Source organism: Falco naumanni, chromosome 9 (genome assembly GCF_017639655.2).
Source record: "Falco naumanni isolate bFalNau1 chromosome 9, bFalNau1.pat, whole genome shotgun sequence".
NCBI classification, from domain to species: Eukaryota; Metazoa; Chordata; class Aves; order Falconiformes; family Falconidae; genus Falco; species Falco naumanni.
Window position 1 is genome coordinate 6,609,486 of NC_054062.1, and position 22,123 is coordinate 6,631,608.

At 62.7% G+C, this 22,123-nt stretch overlaps 4 protein-coding genes across 4 annotated transcripts; 2 read left to right on the plus strand and 2 right to left on the minus strand.

The window, feature by feature from the left end:
• Positions 1-205: 205 nt before the first annotated feature.
• Positions 206-3,555, plus strand: CLIC3 (chloride intracellular channel 3). The gene is made up of 6 exons (XM_040606866.1): positions 206-310; positions 988-1,097; positions 1,427-1,552; positions 1,689-1,795; positions 2,117-2,292; positions 2,676-3,555. The coding sequence occupies exons 1-6, from the start codon at positions 206-208 to the stop codon at positions 2,835-2,837; spliced, it is 786 nt and encodes a 261-aa protein (XP_040462800.1). The 3' UTR covers positions 2,838-3,555.
• A 961-nt stretch (positions 3,556-4,516) lies between these two features.
• On the minus strand, positions 4,517-6,381 carry LOC121093763. Its single transcript, XM_040606599.1, has 4 exons — positions 6,296-6,381; positions 5,921-6,112; positions 5,661-5,851; positions 4,517-5,106 (listed from the first exon to the last, which is right to left on the minus strand). Exons 1-4 carry the CDS (start codon positions 6,379-6,381, stop codon positions 4,565-4,567), a joined length of 1,011 nt encoding a protein of 336 aa, XP_040462533.1. The 3' UTR covers positions 4,517-4,564.
• Positions 6,302-8,415, plus strand: TMEM141 (transmembrane protein 141). Its single transcript, XM_040606999.1, has 5 exons — positions 6,302-6,487; positions 6,799-6,865; positions 6,963-7,046; positions 7,247-7,378; positions 8,101-8,415. The coding sequence occupies exons 1-5, from the start codon at positions 6,380-6,382 to the stop codon at positions 8,178-8,180; spliced, it is 471 nt and encodes a 156-aa protein (XP_040462933.1). The 5' UTR covers positions 6,302-6,379; the 3' UTR covers positions 8,181-8,415.
• A 116-nt stretch (positions 8,416-8,531) lies between these two features.
• Positions 8,532-21,758, minus strand: ENTPD2 (ectonucleoside triphosphate diphosphohydrolase 2). The gene is made up of 9 exons (XM_040606998.1): positions 21,606-21,758; positions 14,939-15,056; positions 14,297-14,447; positions 13,494-13,653; positions 13,165-13,392; positions 12,535-12,801; positions 12,211-12,330; positions 11,815-11,949; positions 8,532-11,217 (listed from the first exon to the last, which is right to left on the minus strand). The coding sequence occupies exons 1-9, from the start codon at positions 21,714-21,716 to the stop codon at positions 11,017-11,019; spliced, it is 1,491 nt and encodes a 496-aa protein (XP_040462932.1). The 5' UTR covers positions 21,717-21,758; the 3' UTR covers positions 8,532-11,016.
• Positions 21,759-22,123: the final 365 nt, after the last annotated feature.

Genomic DNA, 22,123 nt, shown 5'->3' on the forward strand with positions numbered 1-22,123 from the left:
TCGGCGTCTTCCAGGGTGGGTGGTGGGGCTGGCGGGTGGTGTGGGGTGTGAAGCCCTGCGGGGCTCGGGCCATGCGCGGGCAGCTGGTGCTGCTGCGGGCTGGCAGCAGCAGTGCCCGGGGCCCCACAGCAGGGCGTCCCTGGCAGCGCCGTGGGACCAGGCGTGGGTGGGAGCGTGGGTGGGAGCGGGTGCACCCCAGGGAGGAATGTGGGCTGGGAGGGGCCGCGGCTCCAGCACAGGCACAGCCAGCACTCGGCGAGAGCCACCACCCAGTATGGCAGAGAAACCCCAAATCCAGCTCTTCGTGAAGGTGAGGGGGGGGTCGCAGGGTGCCCGCTGCTGGGCTGGGGAGGGGGCTGGCTGTCTCTGTCCCCTGCAGCGCCCAGACGTGGGGCTCGGGGCTGTGCTCCAGGGCACAGCACGATGCTGCCCGCCCTGCAGGTGCGGGGGGCTGCGGGTGCTCAGCCTGGGGCGTTGGACTGGGGCACCCCAGCAAACCAGGGCCCCCTGCCCAGCAGCGTGGCCACCACGGCACCTGGGCTGTCCGGCTGCACAGGGCAGGACAGGGGTCACCCGGGATCACACCTGGGGTGACAGAGCCACCAGCATCGCCATTGCCTTCCTCAGCACAGCCCCTGCCACGCTGGGCTCTCCACAGCCACCCCCAGTGCCGCCACCACTGCAGCCCCCAAGCCCTGTCCCCCTTGGCACTGTGGAGCTGGGGCAGCCCAGAGCCCCCTGGGCCACCAGGGCCAGCACCCACCGTGCCAGGCGGGCTGCTCCAGGGTGGGGTGCGGGGCCCCAGGAGCAGGCGGGGGGCCAGGGGCTGGCTCCCTGCCCGGCACAGCAGGTGCCACGGGCTGCCAGCGCTCCTGTGGCCAGCACGGGCTTGGCCAGGGCAGGGGTGGCACATACCCTGCACCCACCACGGCTGCCTGGCCAGTGCTGGGGCCAAGTGGCTACCGGGCTCTGCCTCTCCACCCGCAGGCAAGTGAGGATGGGGAGAGCGTGGGCCACTGCCCCTTCTGCCAGAGGCTCTTCATGGTGCTGCTGCTCAAAGGGGTGCCCTTCACCCTCACCACCGTAGACATGAAGAGGTGAGTGGTGTCCTCCACCCAAGGGGCTGCCAACCCTGGGGCCAGGGCCACGGGCAGGGTGGGACAGCCTTGCCCTGGCGTGCTGATGGAGGGGTGAGATGTCCCCAACACCTCGGGAAGGGGCGTGAGGGGTGGGTACTGTGGGATGCATGGAGCCTCTTGTACCACCGTTGTCTGAACGAGGTTGGGGGGCATTTTCCAGGGCAGGGCTGCCCATGGGTGCACACGGAGGCAGTACCTATCTTGTCCCTTTGCCCAGGACACGTGTGCAGTGTCCTGCAGAGTGCTGGGCACTGCCAGGCAGCAGCATCCATCCCCATCTCCTGCAGGGCGCTGGACGTGCTGAAGGACTTCGCCCCAGGTGCCCAGCTGCCCGTTCTGCTCTACAACGGCGAGCCCAAGACCGACACCGTCACCATTGAGGACTTCCTGGAGGACAAGCTGGGCCCCCCCATGTCAGTGGCTGGTGCTGCCCTGAGAAGGGGCAAGGGGCCAAAGAGGGGCAGGACAGGTTGAGAGGTGGGACGGGCAGACAGCGCGTGAGCCTGCTGGCCCGTGCCTCCTTCCTCAGCTGCGCCAACGTCCCTGCAGGTTCCCCAGCCTGGTACCCCAGTACAGGGAGTCGAGCCTGGCTGGGAACGACATCTTCCACAAGTTCTCCACCTTCATCAAGAACCCAGTGCCTGCCCAGGATGACGGTGAGTAGCTGGTGTGGGGGGACATCCCATCCAACCACCTCTCAGGTGCCACCAGCCCAAAGCCCCGTCAGGTCACCCTAAGCTTTTCCAGCCCCTGCCCTAGGACACCGCTGGGTCTCTCCAGGCACTGCCCCTCCCCGTGCAGTTCAGCTCTCCGGGGAGGGCAGGGAACGGCACCAGCCCAGCCAAGGCAGGAAAAGCACAGGCAGGCACCACCTGGTGACAGGGATGGGCTGGCAGGAGGCCACAGCAGAGTTGTGGGGCCCTGTGCCCACAGCAGGGCCACGCTCTGACCTGGTGGCACTGTTGCCATCCCTACAGCGCTGCAGCGGAGCCTGCTGCGGGCACTGCTGAAGCTGGACGAGTACCTGAGTGCCCCCCTGGAGCACGAGCTAGCCCAGGACCCACACCTCCGAGTCTCCCAGCGCCGCTTCCTTGACGGGGAGCAGCTCACGCTAGCTGACTGCAACCTGCTGCCCAAGCTCAACATCGTTCAGGTAAGCACGGGCACCCCAGCGCTGTGCCCTTCTCCTTTCCCTGGCTTCCCGATGCCGCTGGCTACACACTCTTACCTCCCCCTTGGTGTCTGCAGCAACCCTCCTGCTCTTTTGGTAACCCCTGGATGACCCTGGTGCTTCCCCAGCACCCCCCTCCCCACGACCCCTGCCCAGCACGTGCCTTCCCAAAAATCTCACTCCCCTCCACATCCCCTGCCGGGTGCTAACCCCTGTCTCGTGCAGTGCCAGGGCAGGGATGTCCCCTGGCCCCTGCCACGTTTCCTGGCTGCCTCCTGCCTGCAGGTACCAGCCCCACGGGGCCCTCCTTGGCACACCACAGGCATGCAGTGCTGGGCCAAGGCTCACCCAGTTTCCAACCACAGGTCGTGTGCCAGCATTACCGCCACTTTGGCATCCCCAAGGATCTGCGGGGCGTGTGGCGCTACCTCAACAGCGCCAGCGAAACCAAGGAGTTCAAATACACCTGCCCCAACAGCGAGGAGATCATACAAGCCTATCGCTCTGTGGTCCGCTCGCAGCAGTGAGCCGGGCACAAGCCCAGGTGGGTGCAGGGCCAGGGTCAGGCAGCAGGCCAGCACCTGCCCTGGTCCTGCCACGACCACCACAGTCCTGCCTGCACACACTCAGGAGGGCAGAGAGCATGAGCTGTGCCCCTGGCACTCTAATTCCCCCAGCTGGCACCCCTGCCTGAGGTGCCGGCAGCAATCTGCATCGCACCGAGCCTGCAAGTGCGTTCTCACCTCTTGTGCCACCCTCCCTGCCCGACCACGACCCCCCTCAACCTGCCCTGAGGTCCCTCAAGCATCAGGATGGGTGCAAGGGGGCCACGGCCACGGCCACCACCTGTACCAAAGCTGGGCAATGCTGAGGGCCAGGGCAGGAGCAGGCGGGGAACAGCTGCCCAGAGCAAAGGGCTGTGGGGTGCAGAGAGGGCAGCACACTCCTGCAGCTCACCATGCCACCCACCAGGTGATTGGCATGAGGCAGGATGACCCCAGGGAGCTGCACCGGGTGAGGGGGACTGGCACAGTAACGGCAGAGCCCTGGGAACAGAGCTGGGGGGATGGCATGGCCGGTGGGCATGGCCCGTGCCCCGTTACCCTGGGTGAACGGAGCAGAGGGCACCATCCCCCAGAACCCTCTGTTAGGAAGTTCTCAGGAGCAGATCTGGGAGAGGGATGGGGGTGAAGTGGGGCAAGTCCAAGCCATGTATCAGAGCTCCTAGAAATCAATAAAAGCTTTGCAAGTGAGACAAGCATGAGTCTGGAGTGACCAGCCCCAGCAGCTCTCCTCCCTCACGGGACTTTGGGAGAGGACTGGGAAGTCGGTGCAGCGCCTAGCAAGGACTGGGCCCATTCTCCCAGCTCTCCAGGGGGCTAGGGAGGCTCTATGATTCACCCACCAGCCTGCTGGCAGAAAGCTGACAGGAGAGTGAGCTCCTGAGCCTCTGACCCTCCAGGTTCAGCTGAAACTGGCCACTGGCTTCCTGAGCAAGAGACTGACACATCCACACTATCCTGGTTGCCAGAGACCAGCTGGCTAAAACCGCTTTTACTGGCAATAAGTTAAGCACAGGCAATCTTTTTGTTACATGGCAATATAAAAGTTTTTTAAAAACCCCACCACTTCATGGCAAGCAAGGTAGCGAGGTAGCCCCTGCCAGTGGGTAAGAGCTGCAGGGAAAAAACCCACCACTTCTGTCACCCCTGCCCTGTCTGCCCCCCCCCCCCCCCCCCCGAGGCCCTGCCACTGCACCAGCTGAGGATCTGCTGCCTGCTCAGGCCTGCCAGGTGCCGTGTCTCCAGCCCTCTGGCTCCTGTTCACCCCATCTGCCTCCCTGGGTGCAAGGGGCTCAGCAGGTGCAGGGCAGTGAAACCTCCATCAGACACACACAGTGGTCGACCGAGTTCTGTAGGGTTGTCATCGCGGGGAGAGACAGCACAGGTCAGGAGTCCTCAAAATCCACTCCAGACGGTGCCTTCTTGCTAGGAGGAGATGGAGGGAGCATCACAGCCCAAATCCCCACACCCTGCTCCCATGCAGCTACAGAGCAGAGTCCATGGGTTCTCTGCACAGCCCGACCCCAGCACCGCACCTGGGAGCAGCACTTACCTTCTGAAGCCAGGGTTTATGAGAGACTCTCCTGGAATCTTCCTCTTGGCGGGCAAAGCTGAGCCAGCACCCCTGTTCTTCCTGGGGCTGGGGTCTGCCTCAGTCAGTGACAGGCAGGACAGGGATTGCAAAAGATCAGCTAGTTGCTTTGGCAGCCCTGCAAGCCCCTCCATGCCCAGGGTGAGCCTCCAGCAGCCCAGCCCGGCAAGCCCAGCATCTGTGGCGGGTGAGGAAGGGCCAAGCCTGGTCTCCTCTCCCAAAGGAGCAGGGAGCCATAGACCTGCCACAGCCCCCAGTCTGGAAGAGCAGCGAAGCCCCTGGAAGAACAGTGAAGCCTGACCTCCTCCTGGAGGCTAGTGAGCAACCTGTCTGGTGATGCCCAGCATCTGACCTGGGCACAGGGTATCCCACACACCCCAAGAGCCACCGTGCTGAGCCCTGGCCCCTTCCATGCCAGGAAGGGCACCAGAACAGCAGGACAGCTCACAGCAGCCACAGCTGAGGGGACTGAGAGTGTCTTGGAGAGCACACGGACCAGCAGCCTCCTGGGAAAGAGAAGGCAAACAAGCAGTGGAACCAGGGGAGTACCCCCTAGCAATTGCCTACCTGGCAGGAAGAGCTGCTGGCTCTGGGAAGTGTTCTTCTCAGGGCTGCAGGAAGATGCCAGTGTCTCCATCACTGCTGAGACAGAAGCCAGAGCTTGTGACAACACACCCCAATGCAGCATGCAGCACCCCAAGCCTCCCCAGCAAGCTCCCTCCCCTCCCCAGCCAAACCAAGCTATGTTTTCCCCCCAGCACTCCCCCATCCAGGCAGCCGTTGCCCCAAGACCTTCCCTACAGACCCCTAAAACAGGGGCCTCTGTAAGGTGACTCCCACCCACAGAGATGATAGTGGTGTCGGCCGTGGGGACAAGGTTGTGTTTCTGCACAGAGACACAAAAACGCATCCTCCGGCCCCATGCAGGATCTCCTCTGCCTGATTCGCTCAGGGGCAGACCCCGGCCAGCTTTGGGAAGTGGCCAGCCCAAACTGGAAAAAGAAGGGAGCACCTCGGCCACCCAGCCCTCCTGGCCACCTCACCGGGGCCCAGCGAGCCTACACCAGGCGGGGCGAGGCTAGGGAGGCACAGCCGTCTCCTTGTGGGTGGTGTGCGTGTGATGATGATGCTGTGAAGGTGGCAGGGAGCTGCCCGCTCTCCTCCTGCCTTCACCCCCATCCGACCCCCCCCCAGACCTTCCAGGCGTCTCTCCAGGCTCTCGATGCACCCCGCCATGCCGAACACCAGCGCCTGCAGCTGGCTCCTCGCCTGGGCCATGGGCAGCTTGAAGAGCTCCAGGGCCGAGCACCGGGCCTCGTCCCGCAGCTGCAGCGTGGCCTTCCCCTCGCCCAGGCTCAGCGCCGCCGCCCCCCGCCCCAAGGCCTCCCTGCGGGGCGAGCGGGGGTGAGGGGGGCCCCGCAGGCCGCGCCCGGGCCCCCGCCGCTGCGGCACCCACCTGAGCTCCGTGCCGTGCTCCTCCGGCTGGCACCGCTGAGGAGGAGAGGGGGCACGTCCCGAAGCGGCCGGCCCCGGCCCCCAGCCCCGGGGCGGGCCGGGCCCCCCCGCCGCCCCGGCCCCGGTACATACGCAGTCCAGCGGCGGGCGGGCGTCGAGCTCCCCGGCCCAGACCTCCAGCGCGTCGGTCACACTGCGGGAGGCAGCGGCTCAGGCCGTGCCTGGGAACCCACTCCAGGCCCCCGCTACCGCTACCGCTCCCGGACCCCGCTCCCGGACCCCGGACCCCAGCCCCCGCTCCCGGCTCCCGGACCCGGCTCCCGGACACCGCTCCCGGACCCCGGCCCCCAGCCCCCGCTCCCGGCCCCGCACTCACTACACGGTGCCGCCGGGGCCGCAGTAGCAGAGGTACCGGCGCGGCCCGTCCCGCAGCAGGCGGAAGGGCCCGGCCGGCTCCGCCATGGCGGCAGCGCCGGAAGGGGCGGGCCCCGCTGCTGGGCCCCCCGGCCCCGCCATGGTGAACCTGGGGCTGCGGCGGGTGGAGGACAGCGTGGCCGCCAAGCACCCGGTACGTCCCGCCGGGGCTCGGGTGGACCGTGGGGGGCTCTGTGCTGCGTGTGTCCCCGGTACGTCCCGCCGGGGCTGGGGAGGGGGGCTCCGTGCTGTGTGTGTCCCCGGTACGTCCCGCCGGGGCTGGGGGGCTCTGTGCTGCGTGTGTCCCCGGTACGTCCCGCCGGGGCTGGGGAGGGGGGATCCGTGCTGCGTGTGTCCCCGTACGTCCCGGGGGGGGCGGGGGGGCTCCGTGCTGCGTGTGTCCCCGGTACGTCCCGCCGGGGCTGGGGGGGACCGAGGGGCTCCGTGCTGAGCGTGTCCCCGCAGGCGCTGCAGCAATACGCCGCCTGCCAGTCCCACGCCTTCATGAAGGGCATCGGCACCTTCCTGGCAGGTAGGGGCTGGCCCGGCCCCCCGGGGGGCTGCGGGCGGGGGGGGACCCGTGGCCGGTAAGGGCCGGTAACGGCGGCTCGTCCCCCGTGTGTCGGCAGGGAGCGGAGCCGCCTTCGCCGTGCAGAAGCTGGTGGGCAAGAAGCTGCCGTACAGCCCGCAGTGGAGCCTGCTGCTGGCGGCGGGTGAGTGTGTGTGTGGGGGGCTCCTCGTCCCTGCCAGGGGGGCTTTAGTGTCACAGCCCCGCTCCTCACCGCCCCGGGGGGCTCAGGGGCAGCGCACAGGCAGCTGTAGTCCCTCAGAAGCTGGTGGGTGCCTTCCCTGCCGCTGCCCTTAGCAAATGCCCCGGCTGCTGGCACCCACCGGAGCATCGCGGTGTCTTCAGTCGCAGGGTCCCTCGCCAGCTACGTGGTGACTAGAGCTGAGACGCAGAAATGCTCCGACTTCTGGATTTACCTGGAGACAGGCAAGTCGCCACAGGAGCTTGCCATGGCTAGTAGGGCATCTGAACCCACAGGTACGTTTACATCTCTCCCTGCTGCTTTCCTAGGGTTGCCGTACCTGCTTCATCCCTGCTGCCACAATCTGCTGTTCCTGCCTCATAATTAAGCTGGTGATTGCCAAAATCCCCTTATAAGTCCCACCATGGCACCCCACAGCCAAGGGATGGGAACCGGCGCCTGGGGTGGCAGCAGGGTGAGGGTGGCTGGAGCACCCGGTCTGGTCTCATGGCTCCTGTATCTCTCCGTGCTCTGGGCCCATCGCCTGCGCTGTGGGTACGTGAGCAGGGCTGGTGGGGTGGGAGCACTCACACCTGCCTGCTGCCCTGCCTGCTGCCCTGCCTGCTGCCCTGCCTGCTGCCCTGCCTGCTGCCCTCCCTCCCCGCTGCCCACCCCGCCACCCGCCCTGCCCGCTGCCCTGCCCGCTCTGTGGATTCACAGAAGCCAGCATGAAGGGCTAGTTTGCTGGAAAAAGGAAGAAGGGGGTAGGGGATGGTGGGGGGCAGTAGACCCTTCCACATCTTGGTTGCTCTGTACGGTGGGCAGAGCTGGAGGGGCACAAGGACATACATTGCTGGGAGGTTCCTGCGGCTGCTTGCTGCTTTCTCCCACTGCTCCCAAAGCTGGGCTTAGCTGAAGAGGCTTTAAATGCTTCACCAGGGCTCATGGTTCTTTGCCCACCCTTGACAAACACACCAGGGTAGTTGGGGGTCCAGGGAGCTTGTTCTTTCTGTTGCAGAAAATCTGCCCATCGCAGAGGACAGAGAGAGCACAGCACTGCCGGTGAGGAGGAACAAGTACGGGGATGTCGTGGAGTAGCCAGCGAAGCGCAGGGCACCGTGCCCATGGCCTGCTTCACCCCTCCCTGCCTCCCCAGCCCGCCTGTGCGTGTACAGCCCGGGAGGCTGGTGGGCTCTGTGACACTGCCCAGGAGCTGCAGTGAGAGCATGGCGGAGGCATTGTAAGGATTGCTGTCTCCCAGGTGGCCTCCGAACATCGCCCATGGCGGGTAGAATAAAAGTAAAGAGCTGAAAGTGCTCATGGGCAAAGTGAAGGCTGGTGCTGGGACTGGAATTGTTGGGATGCAGGTGGTAAATGTCACCCTGAGGCAACCTCTGCAGTAAATGCTGGAGCAGAGCTCTGGTCCCTCTGAGGCCACAGCACTCGCAATCTGACAGCACAGGGCTGTGAAATGACTGCAGCCATGGACGGGACGGGACAGGACGGGACGGGGCTGAGCTGGGCTGGGAGAGCGCAGGGCTGTTGCCACGTGCAGTCAGTTTTTTGACCCCAGCTGGTCACAGTGTTCCTGCCCCTGTAGCAGCAAGGCTTTCCTCCCCTGCCTGAATGGGGCTGAGCTGAGCCCCGCAGCTCCATGGCCTCTGGGGATGTCCTCTCTGTCCCTGCAAAGGGGGTGCATGTGCGCCCAGAGCCCTTCCGTGTGGTGCCCACCCTGCTCTCAGGGCCTGTCACCTGGCCAGTCTCCATGCAGATCTGTAACCAGCTGGCCGGGGAATGGTACTGTCTCAAATCCCACATACCCAAGAAGGACACATGGGAAGATTAAGAAGCCGCTTTTAATTGGTTTTTTGGTTTGGTTTTTTTTTTTTTTTTTCTCCTAACAGCAAACTCCAAGTCGTGGCCAGGGCAAACTGGCTGCTCCTGGTGCAGCTGAGTTTCTTAGAAGGGGGAACCCAGCCTGGGTTCTGGAAGCTAGCTGGTTTCTTAGAGCAGAACAGCAGCGTTTCAGCTTCAGAGATCAGAAATTCCTCCTTCCATGTGGAAGCTGGAGACAGTCCCTGAGCCTCGCCACGGGAGGGAGTCCCTGTGCTGGGAGACGAGGGGCCCGGGGAGGAAACTGGATTTGGGGGCCCAGAACATCTGAACTGGAATCACATTTGCCTTGTGCAGAGAGATGGGGAGCAGCCAGTGGAACAGCTAAAAGCAAAGTGGCTGCAGGGATCAGGTGGGTTAAACGAGGCATTGTGTTCTGGGGCTCGGCCGGAGCAGGGAAAGGTGTTGGTAAGTGAGAAAACGGGTGGAGCAGAGCTCGTGCTACCTGCGAGAGCAGCAAGAAACTGCAGCTCTTGCTAACACTGCTCCTCTCCTGGGGTGTGTGGAGGAACGTGGTGGGGTGGGAGGCTCTTTCCAGATAGGGCTGACAAGTCAGGACCGGCTCTGCACAGCTGCCCAGCAGCTGGATGTGTGCCATGGTGGTGCTGAGCTACCGATGGGTGTACAAACAAACAGCCAACCCTGCGGGCTGCTCTCCTGCCCTGCTTGGGTACCAGAACCGCTCCCCTGGGAGCAGAGGCTCCCTACGTGTTTTCCTTGCATGGAGGCTGTGGCCGTGAGCATAGTGGTGAGTGCGTGGGACAGTCAGCCCGAGCGCTGCCTGCTCGTGCCTTTGGGGTGATGGAACCTCTAGTGCTTGGGGAAACCTGAACTTTGCAACTGTGGCTGGTTGCAAATCTAGCACCTCCAGGTGGGCCTGAGTCTGGAGTGAGGTTTCAAGCCCAGCTTGGTCCATCCTGGGGGGGTTCTGCAGGCGGTTAGAGCGTACGAAGCCACAATGGTGTCTCAGCACTGGGCAGGCTGCAAGGGATTGAGACCAGGCAGAGCCTGACCTGTGGCTGTGTCTCAGTAGACCCCGTAAGTGGCTCTACTCCTGTGGGACAGCCTGTTTCAAGAGGCACAGAGCCATAGGAGTGGTTACAAAGATTTATTTCTGATTATAAAAAAGCCCAACCAAACAAACCCAAACCTTTTGCACGTTTGCATGTCCCCGTTCTTAATTGGAAATGAAGATACATCCTCCCGGCTGCCTGGCATGGGGTGATGCAGGGCTCAAATCCTAAAGCAGAGCAAAGCCCCACTCCTGCAGAGAGCCCGTCACCTCTGTACTGGCACAGCCACACACCAGGAGGCCACGGGGGCTTTTTGTGCCATTGCCGGGGGGGATGGAGGGGGCTCGGACTGTGGCAGAGGTGAGTCTGGCTTGGGAACCACAGGAATGGGGAAGGCACTGGGTCTGGTTGGTGAAGTGGGACCTGAGAAGGTGGCTGCTCCCCATGTCTTGCTGCTGAGCCCCTATCCAAAGCCCCTGTGCTGAGGCTGGTGGGAGTCCAGGCCAAGATCTGGCACTCGGGAACGTCGGTGGGGTTTATGCATCAGCCAGAAAGATGGCATGGGCTCTGGGTGATGCCCGGAGCTCCCTGGGAGGCTGATGCTCCAGGGACAGGCTAGAGAGGTCAGCTATAAGGACTAGCATAAGTAATGTTCCCCATGCACGTGAGAATAAATCCTGCTGTTGTCTGGACTTACTGGTCCAGTCCAGCCCAGGTCTGGTGGTAGAAAGATGCCCCAGGTCTGAACATCCATATTCCGAGCCTGCTCCAGGGTCCATCCCTGAGTAGCATTGGAAAACCCTCAAGCCATCCTCCTGCAGGGTCAGCGGTCCTCTTCTGTCCCTCCCTTTCTGCGGCTTGAAAGCCAGGGGAGGGCAAAAAGGGACAGCTTTCCTTCTGGGACAGGCAGCGTCAGGTATTGAAGGAAGATGTCTCCAAGCACTTGCTGCATCCCAAATGTTCAGGCTGTGGAGACTCCAGCAGGATGGTGCTGCGTCCTGCAGACAAGGCCCACACTGTCCCTGCTGTTAGATTGCACTGGACTTGCTGCGCCGGAGCAGGCAGACAGCAGTTGCCAGGGATGTCAGGGTGGTGACCACAAAGAGCAGGATGAGGATGACCCAGTAGTTGTACAGCATGCTTTTGTGGGAAGAGGGCGTCTCTGCTGGGATCATGTTGGTGAGGTTCAGCATGTAGCCCAGTGCCCAGCCAATGGAGGTTTCTCCTGCCTGTGGGGACAGCATGACATGGTCACCACCCTGGTCAACCCAGCTCCACGGGCCTCAAGAGACCTTCCAAGGACCACTTCAGTGTCAGCCCAGTGGAGGAGAGGGGTGTGGGGGAGTCCACAGCACCCTGAGCCCTTACTTGCCCATGGGTCCAGCCAGCCCAGGGATGAAGCAGTGACCATCCCGTGCTGAGCTGGACTCGCTCGATGGGAGCAGGACCCCGTCCGCTCAGGCCAGCCCTGATCTCACTGCCCATCCCATGGCTCGTTCAGGTGAGGGCACTTGGCAAAGGTGGGATCCCTGAGATAACTTCCCAACAAGCCTGAGCAAAGAGTTCAGATGGCTGATGTCTCAAGGGCCAAGGAAGGACCGGAGGACCTGACTCCATGACCACCCTACAGTCAGCTCAGCTCATTTTTTTTCCATCTCCCAGAAGACCTACCCAAAAACCTGAGAGTCCCATGCTGCCCTGTTCCCTGAGATCTTCCCTCACACTGCTTGGCTCTTTCTTGGTGTGGGACCATCTTCCCTGCAGGGCTTTTTGGCTTAGCTCCAAACAGATACCATTGGATGGGGGTGTGCTCCAGCGTTACCCACCTTCTTCTGGAAGGCAATGTTGGGGAAGGAATGGTTGTTGAAATTGTAGCCTTTGGTCATGAGCAAATAAACAAATGTGCTGACAGCGCAGTAATCCGGCAGCCTCTTCTCCAGCTTGGGGGCTTTCTGGAGCAACTGGATGGGATATATGGAGGGAGAGAGAAAAGGGGTCAAGCCAGTAGGGTCCAGGCTTGGTTTCTGTGGCCTGAAGCTCTCGGTAGTTGCATCTGTCTGGCCAAGGTGCTGCCCATACCCACCTGACCCTCTCCTGGTCCCATGTGGGAGCTGTCGCCCACCTTCCCCCTACTCCATGGGTGCCCGGACACCCAACCCCCTCCAAGGGCTGCTCTCAGAGCCTGGGTGATGCCCCACATGAAGTGGGCTCGGGGACCCCACCTCACTCCAGCTGGTGGCACAGATAGTCTCAGCAGCATCCTTCAGGTCACTGGGCAAGCGCACAGGTCTCCCCATCACTGTCTGGATGAAGTCCACCGTGTAGAAGAAGGCAGAGAAGGCCTGATGGGGGAAAGGAGGCAGCTGTGGGACAGGCTGGGAGAAAACCCTCTCACCACGAACAGCCACTCTGACCGGCGTGGTGGGCACAAGCACCCACCTCTGCAGAGCTGGGGGTCTGGCTTTGCCACCACGTGATGCCAGGAGGCTGGGGACACCTGCCCACCCAGCAGCCAAGCCACCACCCCACTCCACGCCAGGACTTACGATGAAGTTTCCTGAAACCTCCGGCTGGAAAACGCCATCAAAGGAGCAGCGGGAGAAGGAGCAGGTGGCGAAGTCGAAGAGCTTGCTGACATGCAGAGTGCAGAGGCTCCCATTCCCGGTGCCGACCACGGTGACAGTGGTGTTGAGGGCAAAGCTCGGCCTCTCCTTCTCTGTGCAGGGGCTGTCGTAGACGCTGCTCAGCAACAGGCTCTTGTGGTAGCCTGTGGGCCAGCAGGGATGGGAGACAGTTGCTTGGTACCTCTCTGCCTGCCGGAGAAGCAACGCATGGGATGTGTGGACTGTACCATAGCCCTGGTACATACATAGCATTGCTGCCTGCCTGCCTCCGTTTCCCTACTGGGGAGGGGAGCTTGGGCAGTGGGACACAGAGCTGGCATGATTTGGGACGTCTTGGCTCTGGCTGAGGGATGCAACAGCTTATGGATAGGGTGGGAGGAAGCTCTGGGACCATGGGGGCAAAACCCAACTGCTGGCTGGGGAAGGTGTGCAGCCAGCCTCGCAGGGCTGTCCTAGAGCCAGGGCTGGGGGACACCCCTGTATAAACACCCATGTGAGGAGGTGACTGTAGGGTGGTGACAGCCAGCATCCCTGTCTAGCACATGCTGGTACCTGGAGGAGCTTTGAGAGCAGCCTCTTGAGAACCTGGTCCCTTCCGTAGCAGAGGAAGCTGTGCGTGTACACTTTGTATGCCTGGCCATACAGCTTCAGCATCACCTCGTTTCTGGGGTCTTCGATGGTGTCCCTGGTTTCAAAGGTGATCTGTGTAGAAGCACCCCCAAAGTCCATGGCCCCCAGGGTCTTCTTCTGGGGCTGGATCCATTCCCCAAGCCACCCACGCTGAGCAAGGAAGACAAGAGTGGGCGTAAGGATGTTGATGAGCTGCAGGACAGCCTGGCCACCACAGCCATCCCTGCTGGGCACCACAATCCCCTGCACACCTTGATGAAGTTCTCCAGGAGGTAGTTTGCGGTGACCCAGCCAAAGACCCCTTCCTCTTCCCCCGACAGGATCTTTGCCCCCCGGAAACTGAAGGGGTACGACTTCAGCGTGGCTGCCACGGCGCTGAGGACGGTGTCCGAAGCCTGCGGGTTTGTAATGCTGCGGGCCAGGCAAGAGGGCAGGGTTTCAGGACTGCGCCAGCATGCCACAGACAGAGCTCCCACTGCCCACACAGCCCTTGGGGCCCAGCACTGCCATGGCACACAGGGCGGGAGGCAGGTGGGTCCTCATCCCGGTACCTGTAGTGATGTCCCCTCAAAACCCCAGCTAATTCCCCTTGCCTCTGCCAGGGAAGGAGGCAGGCAGCAGGGATGGAGGTGTGCTCCGTCCTCCTGAGCCATACCCTGTGGCTGGGTGAGGGGGGCATGACACAGGGGCCTCCTCTGTGTGTTTGTTCAGGGGGTAATTCTCACTGTGTCCCATCAGGCTGACAATGGGTGCAGGGGGCGTTTCACCCTAGCTTGCTAAAAAGCCTGGGTGGGTTATCCTGGCGCTGGCCCCACGCCAGCCCCTTTTCAGCCAGGGATGTGCTGGCTGTGCCCTACAGAGCATCTGCTGCTCTGAAAGGCAGGCAAGGGACATAGAGCCGGGCAGCTGGGCGGGTTATGACCTTCCCCTGGCAAAAAGGCAACGTCACAGCTGTCCTTCACCATCTCCGCCCCTACCATGGGTGGCGAGACAGCAGGGTGGCATAGCAGGGTGCCCCAAGCAGGGTTTGAGGCCAGGCAAGCTGAGCACTCACTTGAGCAGGCGCATGCCGGCTGTGGCGCCCAGGTAGAGTGGGGTGCCCGCATGCTTCTCCTTGGGCACGTCTCTCAGAGCCTGGTTCAGGCAGTGCACCAAGCTCGTCCCAGCAGCTGGAGGGTTGGAGCTGTAGCTGGAGATGCCAGGACCTGCAGAGAGAAAACAGCATTGCTCCCTGTGGGTGGTGGGATGATGCTCAGTGGGAAGATGCTTGGTGGGCAGCTTTGTCCCTCCCAGGCTGTTCAAAAGGCAGGCACTGCAGGTTTCTGTGGGCATCCAGAGTCCAGCCCATCTCCCTGCCCATGCCGCATCCCCTACTGGCTGACAACCTGGGAAAGGTTGCTTAAAGGTAGAGTGGAAAACCATCCCTCCCTCCTCACTGGGCTAGGCAGGGATCAGTTCAGCGCATGCCATGAAAACGTAAACTACAGGCATGTATAGCTGCAAGCCTTGGGGAGAGATGGGGAAGTTTTTGGGAATAGAGCTGGACTCTTTATAACACCTCTCGCTGCGTTGGTGAATGCACGGGGAGGAAGGTGGGCATGGTGGGGCATTCAAACCATCACGGTGCCCTGCCCATGGGGGGTGTGACAGACCCTGCCACCAGCCACTGGCCCGTGGGGACTGGGACAGCCCTTACCCTCCACATCACACATGCTGTGCTCGCTGACCACCCCGGTGTTGTTCTCCTTGTCTGCAGGCCACTTGTAGACGAACATGGCCGTGTGAGAGGACCCGGCGTCCAGCACGATGCCGTACTGCAGGAAGAGGAGGCAGTGGGTCAGTCCCGGAGGCTGGAGACCTCCCCCCCCAGTTGCCCCAGGCCATCCTGAAGGATGACACTGGGGCTCAACAACCCGCTGTGTGCTGGTCCTGCCCCGGCAGTGCCCTGGCCAGCAGCTTCAGGAGCATCCTTGGCAGAGGTAAGCACTGCTCAGCCTGGCGCTGGCATGGCCTTGCCCACAGGGATTCCTGCCCAGGATGCAGCTGGGAGCGAGTGGTCTCCTCAGACTGGGATACTGGCCGCCCCAGGTTGCTGCTTGGCACAGCACTGGGACTCTGGCCTCTTGCGCATGGGGACCACCTTGAGCACAGACCAGGAGGCTCTTCAGCTCTTCCCCTGCTGCTTGCTCCCATCTCCCTCCTGCATCTCCCCTGGCCAGTGGGCATCCCTGCTGAACCATGCTGGTGGGTCCCTGGGGCCAGCAGGGGGGCTGGGACACCTGGGAGCTGCCCCTCCGGGATGCAGCTCGCCAAAGACGGGCAGCCAGGCACCTCGTCCCTCCTGCCCTTGTATGGCTGGGCCATTCTCTGCTATAAATAACCCCGCTCCCTCCTGCCAAACAAGGCTACCCAGCTCCCAGGGAGGGGCTGCCCCAAGCTGCCTTCAGCCCCCCCTGCCCCGCTCCCCTGGCAGACCCCTCTGCATCACCCTCAGCTACTCGCGGGCTGGGGGCTGCCTGCATTGCCCCCCTCCTTGCCCCACTGGAGATGCTTCGCTGCTGGAGAGGAGGCTGTGGGTCTGAGGGTGGGGGTGGGGGTGAGCAAAGTGGGATCCAGTGGTTGCCCCAGTTGAGCATCTCTAGGGTGAAACCATTCAAGGCTTAAACGTGGCTTATACAGAGGGGCTCTGCCTTGCCCAGAGCCAGGTGGACCCCTGGGGCTGGGGCACCTCGTCTCCCTGCCCAGCACCTGGGAGCCACCCCAGCCCTGCCTGGTGGGTGCCCTGGTCCCATTCCTGTCCCCATCCCCATCCCTGGCAGCCACAGAGCAGGCTCCAACCCTGGGTGGCTGCAGGGTTGGGTTTTGGCCAGCTCAGGCAGCAGAAATAAAGTGTCAGGGCACAGGCAGGGACGCCTGGGGTTCCTGCTTATAGGCAAACCCGATTCCCATGTGAACCCATGGCCCCACACCAGCTGTACCCCCTGCTCCCCCAGGGAACCATTTGCGATGGGTGACATCCCCCAGCCAGCCTCCCCCAGCTCTCCTTAGCTGTCAGTGGCTTGCCATGTGCCCTGGGCCAAAAGCTACGAGCCAGTGGAGCATCCCCCTGTGAGGCCAGGCGGGCTGGTGTGCCATGGCACTAGTGTGCCATGGGGAGCAGCTCTCAGTGATGCTGAACCCTGAGGAGGAGGCGGAGGGCTCTGACAGCGCACCCACCCCCCGCCAGCTGCCACTCCAAAGCACAAAGCTGGGGAGCAGGACCACAGTCTGGGCCATTTCTGGGCTGGGGTCAGTGCCCCGGGCAGCCTTGGGGGGCTCTCAGCCCACTCCCCTACCCAGCGTGACCTGGGCCATATGCATCCCCTGGCACTAAGTGTCCCCGCAGTCCCTCCTCACCATAGCACCCTCTGCCTCGCCTGCCCCCCATGGCCCCGCGGGCACTGCCTGCACCCCAGACGGGCAATCACCTGCCAGGCACGAGCACAATGAAGGATGCTGAGTCTGCCCCAGCGAAGCTGCCTGTCCCATGGGACACCTGCTGGCATGTCACCACTGGCTCCCATCCCACAGTCCTCTCAGCATGTCCCCTTCGCTGTCCCAGCCCTCACGAGTGGGTGCTGGTATCCCCATGAGGACACCATCCATCCCCAACAGATCCCCTGTCCACCTCTGCCACACGTGTGCCCATGTGCCCTGTGGCCACCACACGGGTGTCCTCCGCACCTCCCCAGATATCACCTGGAGTGACATAGCATTAGCAGGGTGACAGCACTGTTCCCAAAAGGAAAGCATCGACAGGTTCATTCCCAAACCCGAGGCTGAGCACAGCCAGGTCCCCGGGAGCGGTTTCCAGCCCCAGGATGACATGGGAGGCTGCAGCCCACACAGGGGACGAGGCAGGAGATGGGGATATCTATGGAGTGGCAGGGGCTAAGAAATGCTGGAGCAGGAGGCAGCGAGGAGGACTCACAGCACCAGGGACACCTGGAGCCACACACCAGGAATGGGGACAGCCCAGGAGGAGCAGCGCTGGGGATGCCAGACCAGCTCCATGGGAGGAACAGACATTGGAGACATGGCCAGATCTGGGCTGGGGGAGTCCCATGTGCTTGTGGAGGTGGAAAACCTGGTTCAGGGGCTTTCCAGCATCACCAGGGCTGGCTCGGCTGTGCCCCGCTGCCAGGCCCATGGACAGCTGGCACGGGGGTGCACATGTGGGGTTGCATACATGGAGGGGTTACAGATGTGTGTGGGTGCACCTATGCAGATGCATATGTGCAGGGATGTGCATGCATGGATGCGTCACGTGGTGTGCGTGCCTGCAGGTGCGCACATGGGTGTGTATGTGCATGGACATAGGCACGTGTGTGCAAATTCAGGGGTGGAGGTGCATGCACACGGGTGTGCATGGGTGAGGTGTACACGCACATAGGTGTGCTGACATGTTTGTGTGCTTACGGGTGCATGTGTGTGTGTCTGTGCATATGTGCATTTAGGCGGGTGTGCATGCATGCGTGGGCACACATGTGAGTGTGCGCCTGTGTGGGCACGCATTGGGGGGGGCTGTGACTGGGGCAGCCGTGCTGCCTGCTCAGGCCCAGGGAAGCAGAGCACACGTGGTTGCAACTGCGGCTCTGTCACCTGCGCAGGGTGGCCAGCAGAGAGAGGTAGCACTGACCCTGCACCCAGGGCAAGCCCTACAGGGAGATGTCGCATTGGGGGTGACAGTGACACTGCTGGGGCACGTTGCAGAACCAGATGCCCCCATGCAGCTGTATCCCGGCGCCCTTGGCTGCCAACACTTGTGGGTCAGGGTGGGTGTCCCTCCTCTCAGACCCCAGCCTCCATGCGGGCACAGCCTGCCGCTGCCAGGCGCAGGGCAGTGAAGATGGGCAGCAGCCCCAGGACTCATGGGCAAGGGACAGTCCATGGGACCCCCTGACCGGTGGTGGCCCAGCCCCAGCAGTGAAGGCAGCAGCACTCGGGACCAGCTGAGGTAATGGCGTGTGGCAACATGCACCGCTGCAGCATGGTGGGTGCTGCCAGCTGCAGGGAGTGCCCGGCGCACAGCCAGCCGCCACCGCCACAGCTCGCTCCCTGGCTGCCCCAGCATGAGAGGAGCCGCTGTGGCCTCCAGCCAGCCCCCCCCTGCCCCGCTCCTGGGGGGTACAGGGTTTTGCACCCCAGCCTGTCTCTCCACGGAGGAGCCATCCTCCCTGGCAGTGCTGCTGGCGCTGAGCAGGGGTGGAAGCCACATGCACAGGCGTGTGCATGGAAAGGGGCCGAGGCAGACCTGGACAGCCACGAGGGTCCCCAGGGATGAAGGACAGCTCCTATCCCCTCCTCCAGACCTGTGGGTACACGCATGCCTCCAGTACCCACATGGGAATCAGATATGGGGTCACCACAGCGGGGCTGCAGTGGTGCCAGCCCCTGCCCCTGCCCCACACCATGTCCCTGCCCCAGCCCCTGTTCCTGAGTGCCAGAGCCGCTGTGTCACCCAGCACACAGCAAGCCACTGTGTGGGCACAAACCGTGGCTGAGCAGGAGGGTTTGCAGCCGTGTGGGGGGCACAGGCAGGTCATCTGCAGCATCCCTGCAGGTCGGAAGGCTCAGGAGGGAGAAACCCGGCTGAAAGCCCATCTGGTTAGTGATTTGCCGCGTAAGCACTGCCCTCAGCTCTTCCAGCCGAGGTGTCCTGTGCCTGCCAAGGAGCAGGCTGGAAATAAGGGCTGGAGGGACATAAGGACGCTCCCGCACCAGCGCCTGGCTCCCACCATCCCTCTCATCCACCGTGGCATGCTTGGCTGCCAGTGCCCTGGGGCTCGGTGGGGTCTCGCGTGTGTGTTGGTGGCCCTGGCCCCAGCCTGCGGGACATTACCCAGCCCCAACATCTCCTGGTGGCACAGTGATGACAGATTTTTCTAACAACAAGACGCCCTGACCTGGTGATGCCACAGGGCTGGGGGACACCGAGATCCCCGGTGTGACCCTGCAGTGGAACAGTGTCCCTGTGCCACCCTAGCTCCGCTGCCTCTTGGGTCACCCGTGGCCCTGTGGGCTCTGCCCCACCGCAGCATCACTCCATCGCTCAGCCCAGCCTGAGCCAGGGCTGCTCAGTCCCGAAGCCCCTTCAGAGGGGATACAGAGGGTGGTGATGTCCCCAAAGACCATGGGGCAGTGAGGTCACAGGTAGGACTCAGGGCTCCTGTGCGTGCATGGCTCTGCCCAGAAACATCCCACAGCCCAGGGGAGGAGGCAGAGGGGGCCACCGGGAACTGCCCGACTCACTGCAGCCTGGCACTGTGCCCTGTGGCCGTGCCTGGCCCTCCAGCCCCATCCCACGGGCTCTCTGAGCTGCCCCACGGCGCAGCAGGGGCTCAGCCCTGCCCCACAACATCCCACCTCCCTCAAAGGCAGCAAGACCTGGGGAGCTCCCAGGTCTGCGGTGGGTTACAACAGTTTCCTTCCTGCTGCGGGAAGGCAGCTGGCAGGGGGAGAACCCAGCAGGCTTTGTAGTGGCCGGTGAAGAGCTTTGCCAAAAAAAGGAAAAAAAAGGTTGTCAAGGGAAGGCAAGGTCTCCAAGCCATCAGGTGGCAGTGGCATAAGCCCCGCTCCGGACCCATGAGGGAAGGGGAGTGAACACAGTGCTCCCAGGATCAGTCCCTCTGGCACTAGTATAAGTAATCCAGGGTATTTTTAGGGCTATATTCCAAGCAAAGGAGCTGGAAAGGGAAGATGTGGAGCTGTAGCTCAGCAGTGAACAGTGCTATCGCCCAGCAGCTGCTGCTGCTAATGTGGACCAAGCCAGCAAGGACCACACCTCGCCTAGGCGGGTGGCAAGGATGTGCCCAGGATCTCCCACAGCAGGACCAACCTCCTCTAAATCACGTTGACATGCTTTGGGCTGAGTTAAATTAAGACAAAGCTTTGCATTCCCAAAAAAGCCCTGAGCTTTGTGCAAAAGCAAACCCCTCCGTGCCTGCCTGGTACCAGCCCCACGGGAACAGGCACCGCCAAGACACTGGTGCTGAGCCCCAGTAGGCAGTGCCTCACCACATGCACCGTGCTGGACATCACATGTGCTTGGCACCTCCAGGAACCCTGCAAGACCCCAGGTTCCTGGGCTGGGTGGCATAGCCTCAGGCAGAGCAGGGCCAGGACCCATGTGAGTGTTTGGGGATGCTCAGCACCAAACCCCAGCGCTGACTTGCAGACCGAAAGGTGCTAATAGCCAGAAAGAGAGAGAAAAAGCACAACAAATGAATTTCTGGGAATGCATTTGGCTTAAAGACAAAGTTCCGGCTTGGAACCAGGAAGAAAAAAGGCTTCTGAGGCCAACCCAAGTGCTGCACATAGTGCTCTCGGTACCAATCCATCTAATTCCCCTGTGTCCCAAGAGACAAAATCCATTTTGAAACCAGCTCAGGGCACTGCTCAAGGTGCCCCAGCACATGGCAATGGGTGGTAAAGTTGTCACAGGGAAAGAGTTAATCATTGCTAGTTATACTAACAGTGGCGAGTACCATCTTGGCTAAGCCAGCTCGTTTTCTCAACCTAATCTTTGTTACATCTGACAAACATGGAGGCAAGGCAACACATCTGGCATTCAGGCTGGCTCGGAAAGTTTCCAAGCAAATTGCTTGGGATGAAAAAAAGGGGGGTTTGGGTAAACCATTTTCCAGGACAAAAGCCCACTCCCCACAGAACAGCTTGCTCCATCACCAAAAAAAAAAAAGACTTTTTTAAACCAAAAGACTTGGGCTGCAAAAGAGTCAACTGGAGGACTTGGCCAATAAGAAATTGTTCAGAAACTTCTCTCAGCATCAGAATTTACAATGAAAAAGAAAAAAGAAGCCGTTCATTTTCATAGGGAAGTGCATTTCTTGCCTGGCAGCGCTGGCTCAGGTGATGCAGCTGGAGCCCAGGAACGCGGGGCGATGCTGGGGTGTGCAAGGGCAGACCCAGACCCGGCTGTGGGAGCAGATGCTGACACAGCTGCTCTGGCCTGGAGGATCACATCCAGACACCCCATGGCTATTTTTTAGTGTGTCTAAAAGATTCCTCGCTGAAAGCACAGGGCTGATGTGCTGAGGCTGGGTGGCCAGGCGTCCCTGCAGCCGGGGGTCTCGCTGCCAGCCTGACGGCAGGGGCTGCTCCCTGCGACCCCCACCCCGCAGCTCGGGGACTCTCCAGCCCCAGTGGCCTCCTGTGACGCTGGGGATGCCCAGGACGCCGCACCCTCCCCCGCAGATCGGGGTGCCCGCTGCGGCTCCCCCAGCCCCCGGCAGCCCAAGTCCCCCCCAGCGCGCGCTGTCCCCGTCCCCTCGGTGGCCGGTGCCCCCCGTGCCGGCCTCGCTCACCTTGAACTGCGGCGGGCCCCGCATGTCCCCGGAGCCGAGGCAGAGCAGGAGGATGCCCAGGAGGCAGCCGAGGGAGAGAAGCAGGAGGATGGCGGCGACCCGGCGGGCCATGGCGGGACCGGAGCGGAGGCAGGTGAGCGGCTCCGCGGCGGCTGCGGCGGCTCCTGCTGCTCCTCCTCCCCCACCGGTCCCCCTCCTCCGCCTCCTCCGCCTCCTCCGCCTCCTCCGCCTCCTCCTCCTCCTCCTCGCCCGCCTCTCCCGGCTGAGTCACCGCCGCCCCGGCCCACCCGGGCGGGACACCGGGGCTCCGCCGGGCTGCGGGGGGCCGGCCCCGGGCTGCGGGTCCCGCTGCTGCCCCGGCCCCGGCCCCGGCTCCGTCCTGCCGCTCAGCCCGGGCATCGCCCCTGCCCCGGGATGGGCTTCACCTATCCCCGCCGCCCGGGCTCGGTCCTTAACCGGCGGCTCAGCCCCATCCTGCCCCACCCCCCCCCCCGCCCGCATCGCCCCTGCCCCGGGAT

What these genes read in the sequence shown, in the direction of transcription:
- CLIC3 (XM_040606866.1), top strand. Translation starts at nt 206, where the DNA reads ATGTGGGCTGGGAGGGGCCGCGGCTCCAGCACAGGCACAGCCAGCACT. An exon ending in GACAAGCTGGGCCCCCCCAT is followed by an intron (nt 1,553 to 1,688) that starts GTCAGTGGCTGG and finishes ACGTCCCTGCAG; the next exon opens with GTTCCCCAGCCTGGTACCCC. An exon ending in AGTGCCTGCCCAGGATGACG is followed by an intron (nt 1,796 to 2,116) that starts GTGAGTAGCTGG and finishes CCATCCCTACAG; the next exon opens with CGCTGCAGCGGAGCCTGCTG.
- ENTPD2 (XM_040606998.1), bottom strand. Translation starts at nt 21,716, where the DNA reads ATGGCCCGCCGGGTCGCCGCCATCCTCCTGCTTCTCTCCCTCGGCTGC. An exon ending in GGGGCCCGCCGCAGTTCAAG is followed by an intron (nt 15,057 to 21,605) that starts GTGAGCGAGGCC and finishes CTCTTCCTGCAG; the next exon opens with TACGGCATCGTGCTGGACGC. An exon ending in AGGTTTCAGGAAACTTCATC is followed by an intron (nt 12,331 to 12,534) that starts GTAAGTCCTGGC and finishes TTCCCCCATCAG; the next exon opens with GCCTTCTCTGCCTTCTTCTA.
- LOC121093763 (XM_040606599.1), bottom strand. Translation starts at nt 6,381, where the DNA reads ATGGCGGAGCCGGCCGGGCCCTTCCGCCTGCTGCGGGACGGGCCGCGC. An exon ending in GGCCCCGGCGGCACCGTGTA is followed by an intron (nt 6,113 to 6,295) that starts GTGAGTGCGGGG and finishes TGCCTCCCGCAG; the next exon opens with TGTGACCGACGCGCTGGAGG. An exon ending in CCTGGAGAGACGCCTGGAAG is followed by an intron (nt 5,107 to 5,660) that starts GTCTGGGGGGGG and finishes CTTCTGTCTCAG; the next exon opens with CAGTGATGGAGACACTGGCA.
- TMEM141 (XM_040606999.1), top strand. Translation starts at nt 6,380, where the DNA reads ATGGCGGCAGCGCCGGAAGGGGCGGGCCCCGCTGCTGGGCCCCCCGGC. An exon ending in GCGTGGCCGCCAAGCACCCG is followed by an intron (nt 6,488 to 6,798) that starts GTACGTCCCGCC and finishes GTGTCCCCGCAG; the next exon opens with GCGCTGCAGCAATACGCCGC. An exon ending in GAGCCTGCTGCTGGCGGCGG is followed by an intron (nt 7,047 to 7,246) that starts GTGAGTGTGTGT and finishes CGGTGTCTTCAG; the next exon opens with TCGCAGGGTCCCTCGCCAGC.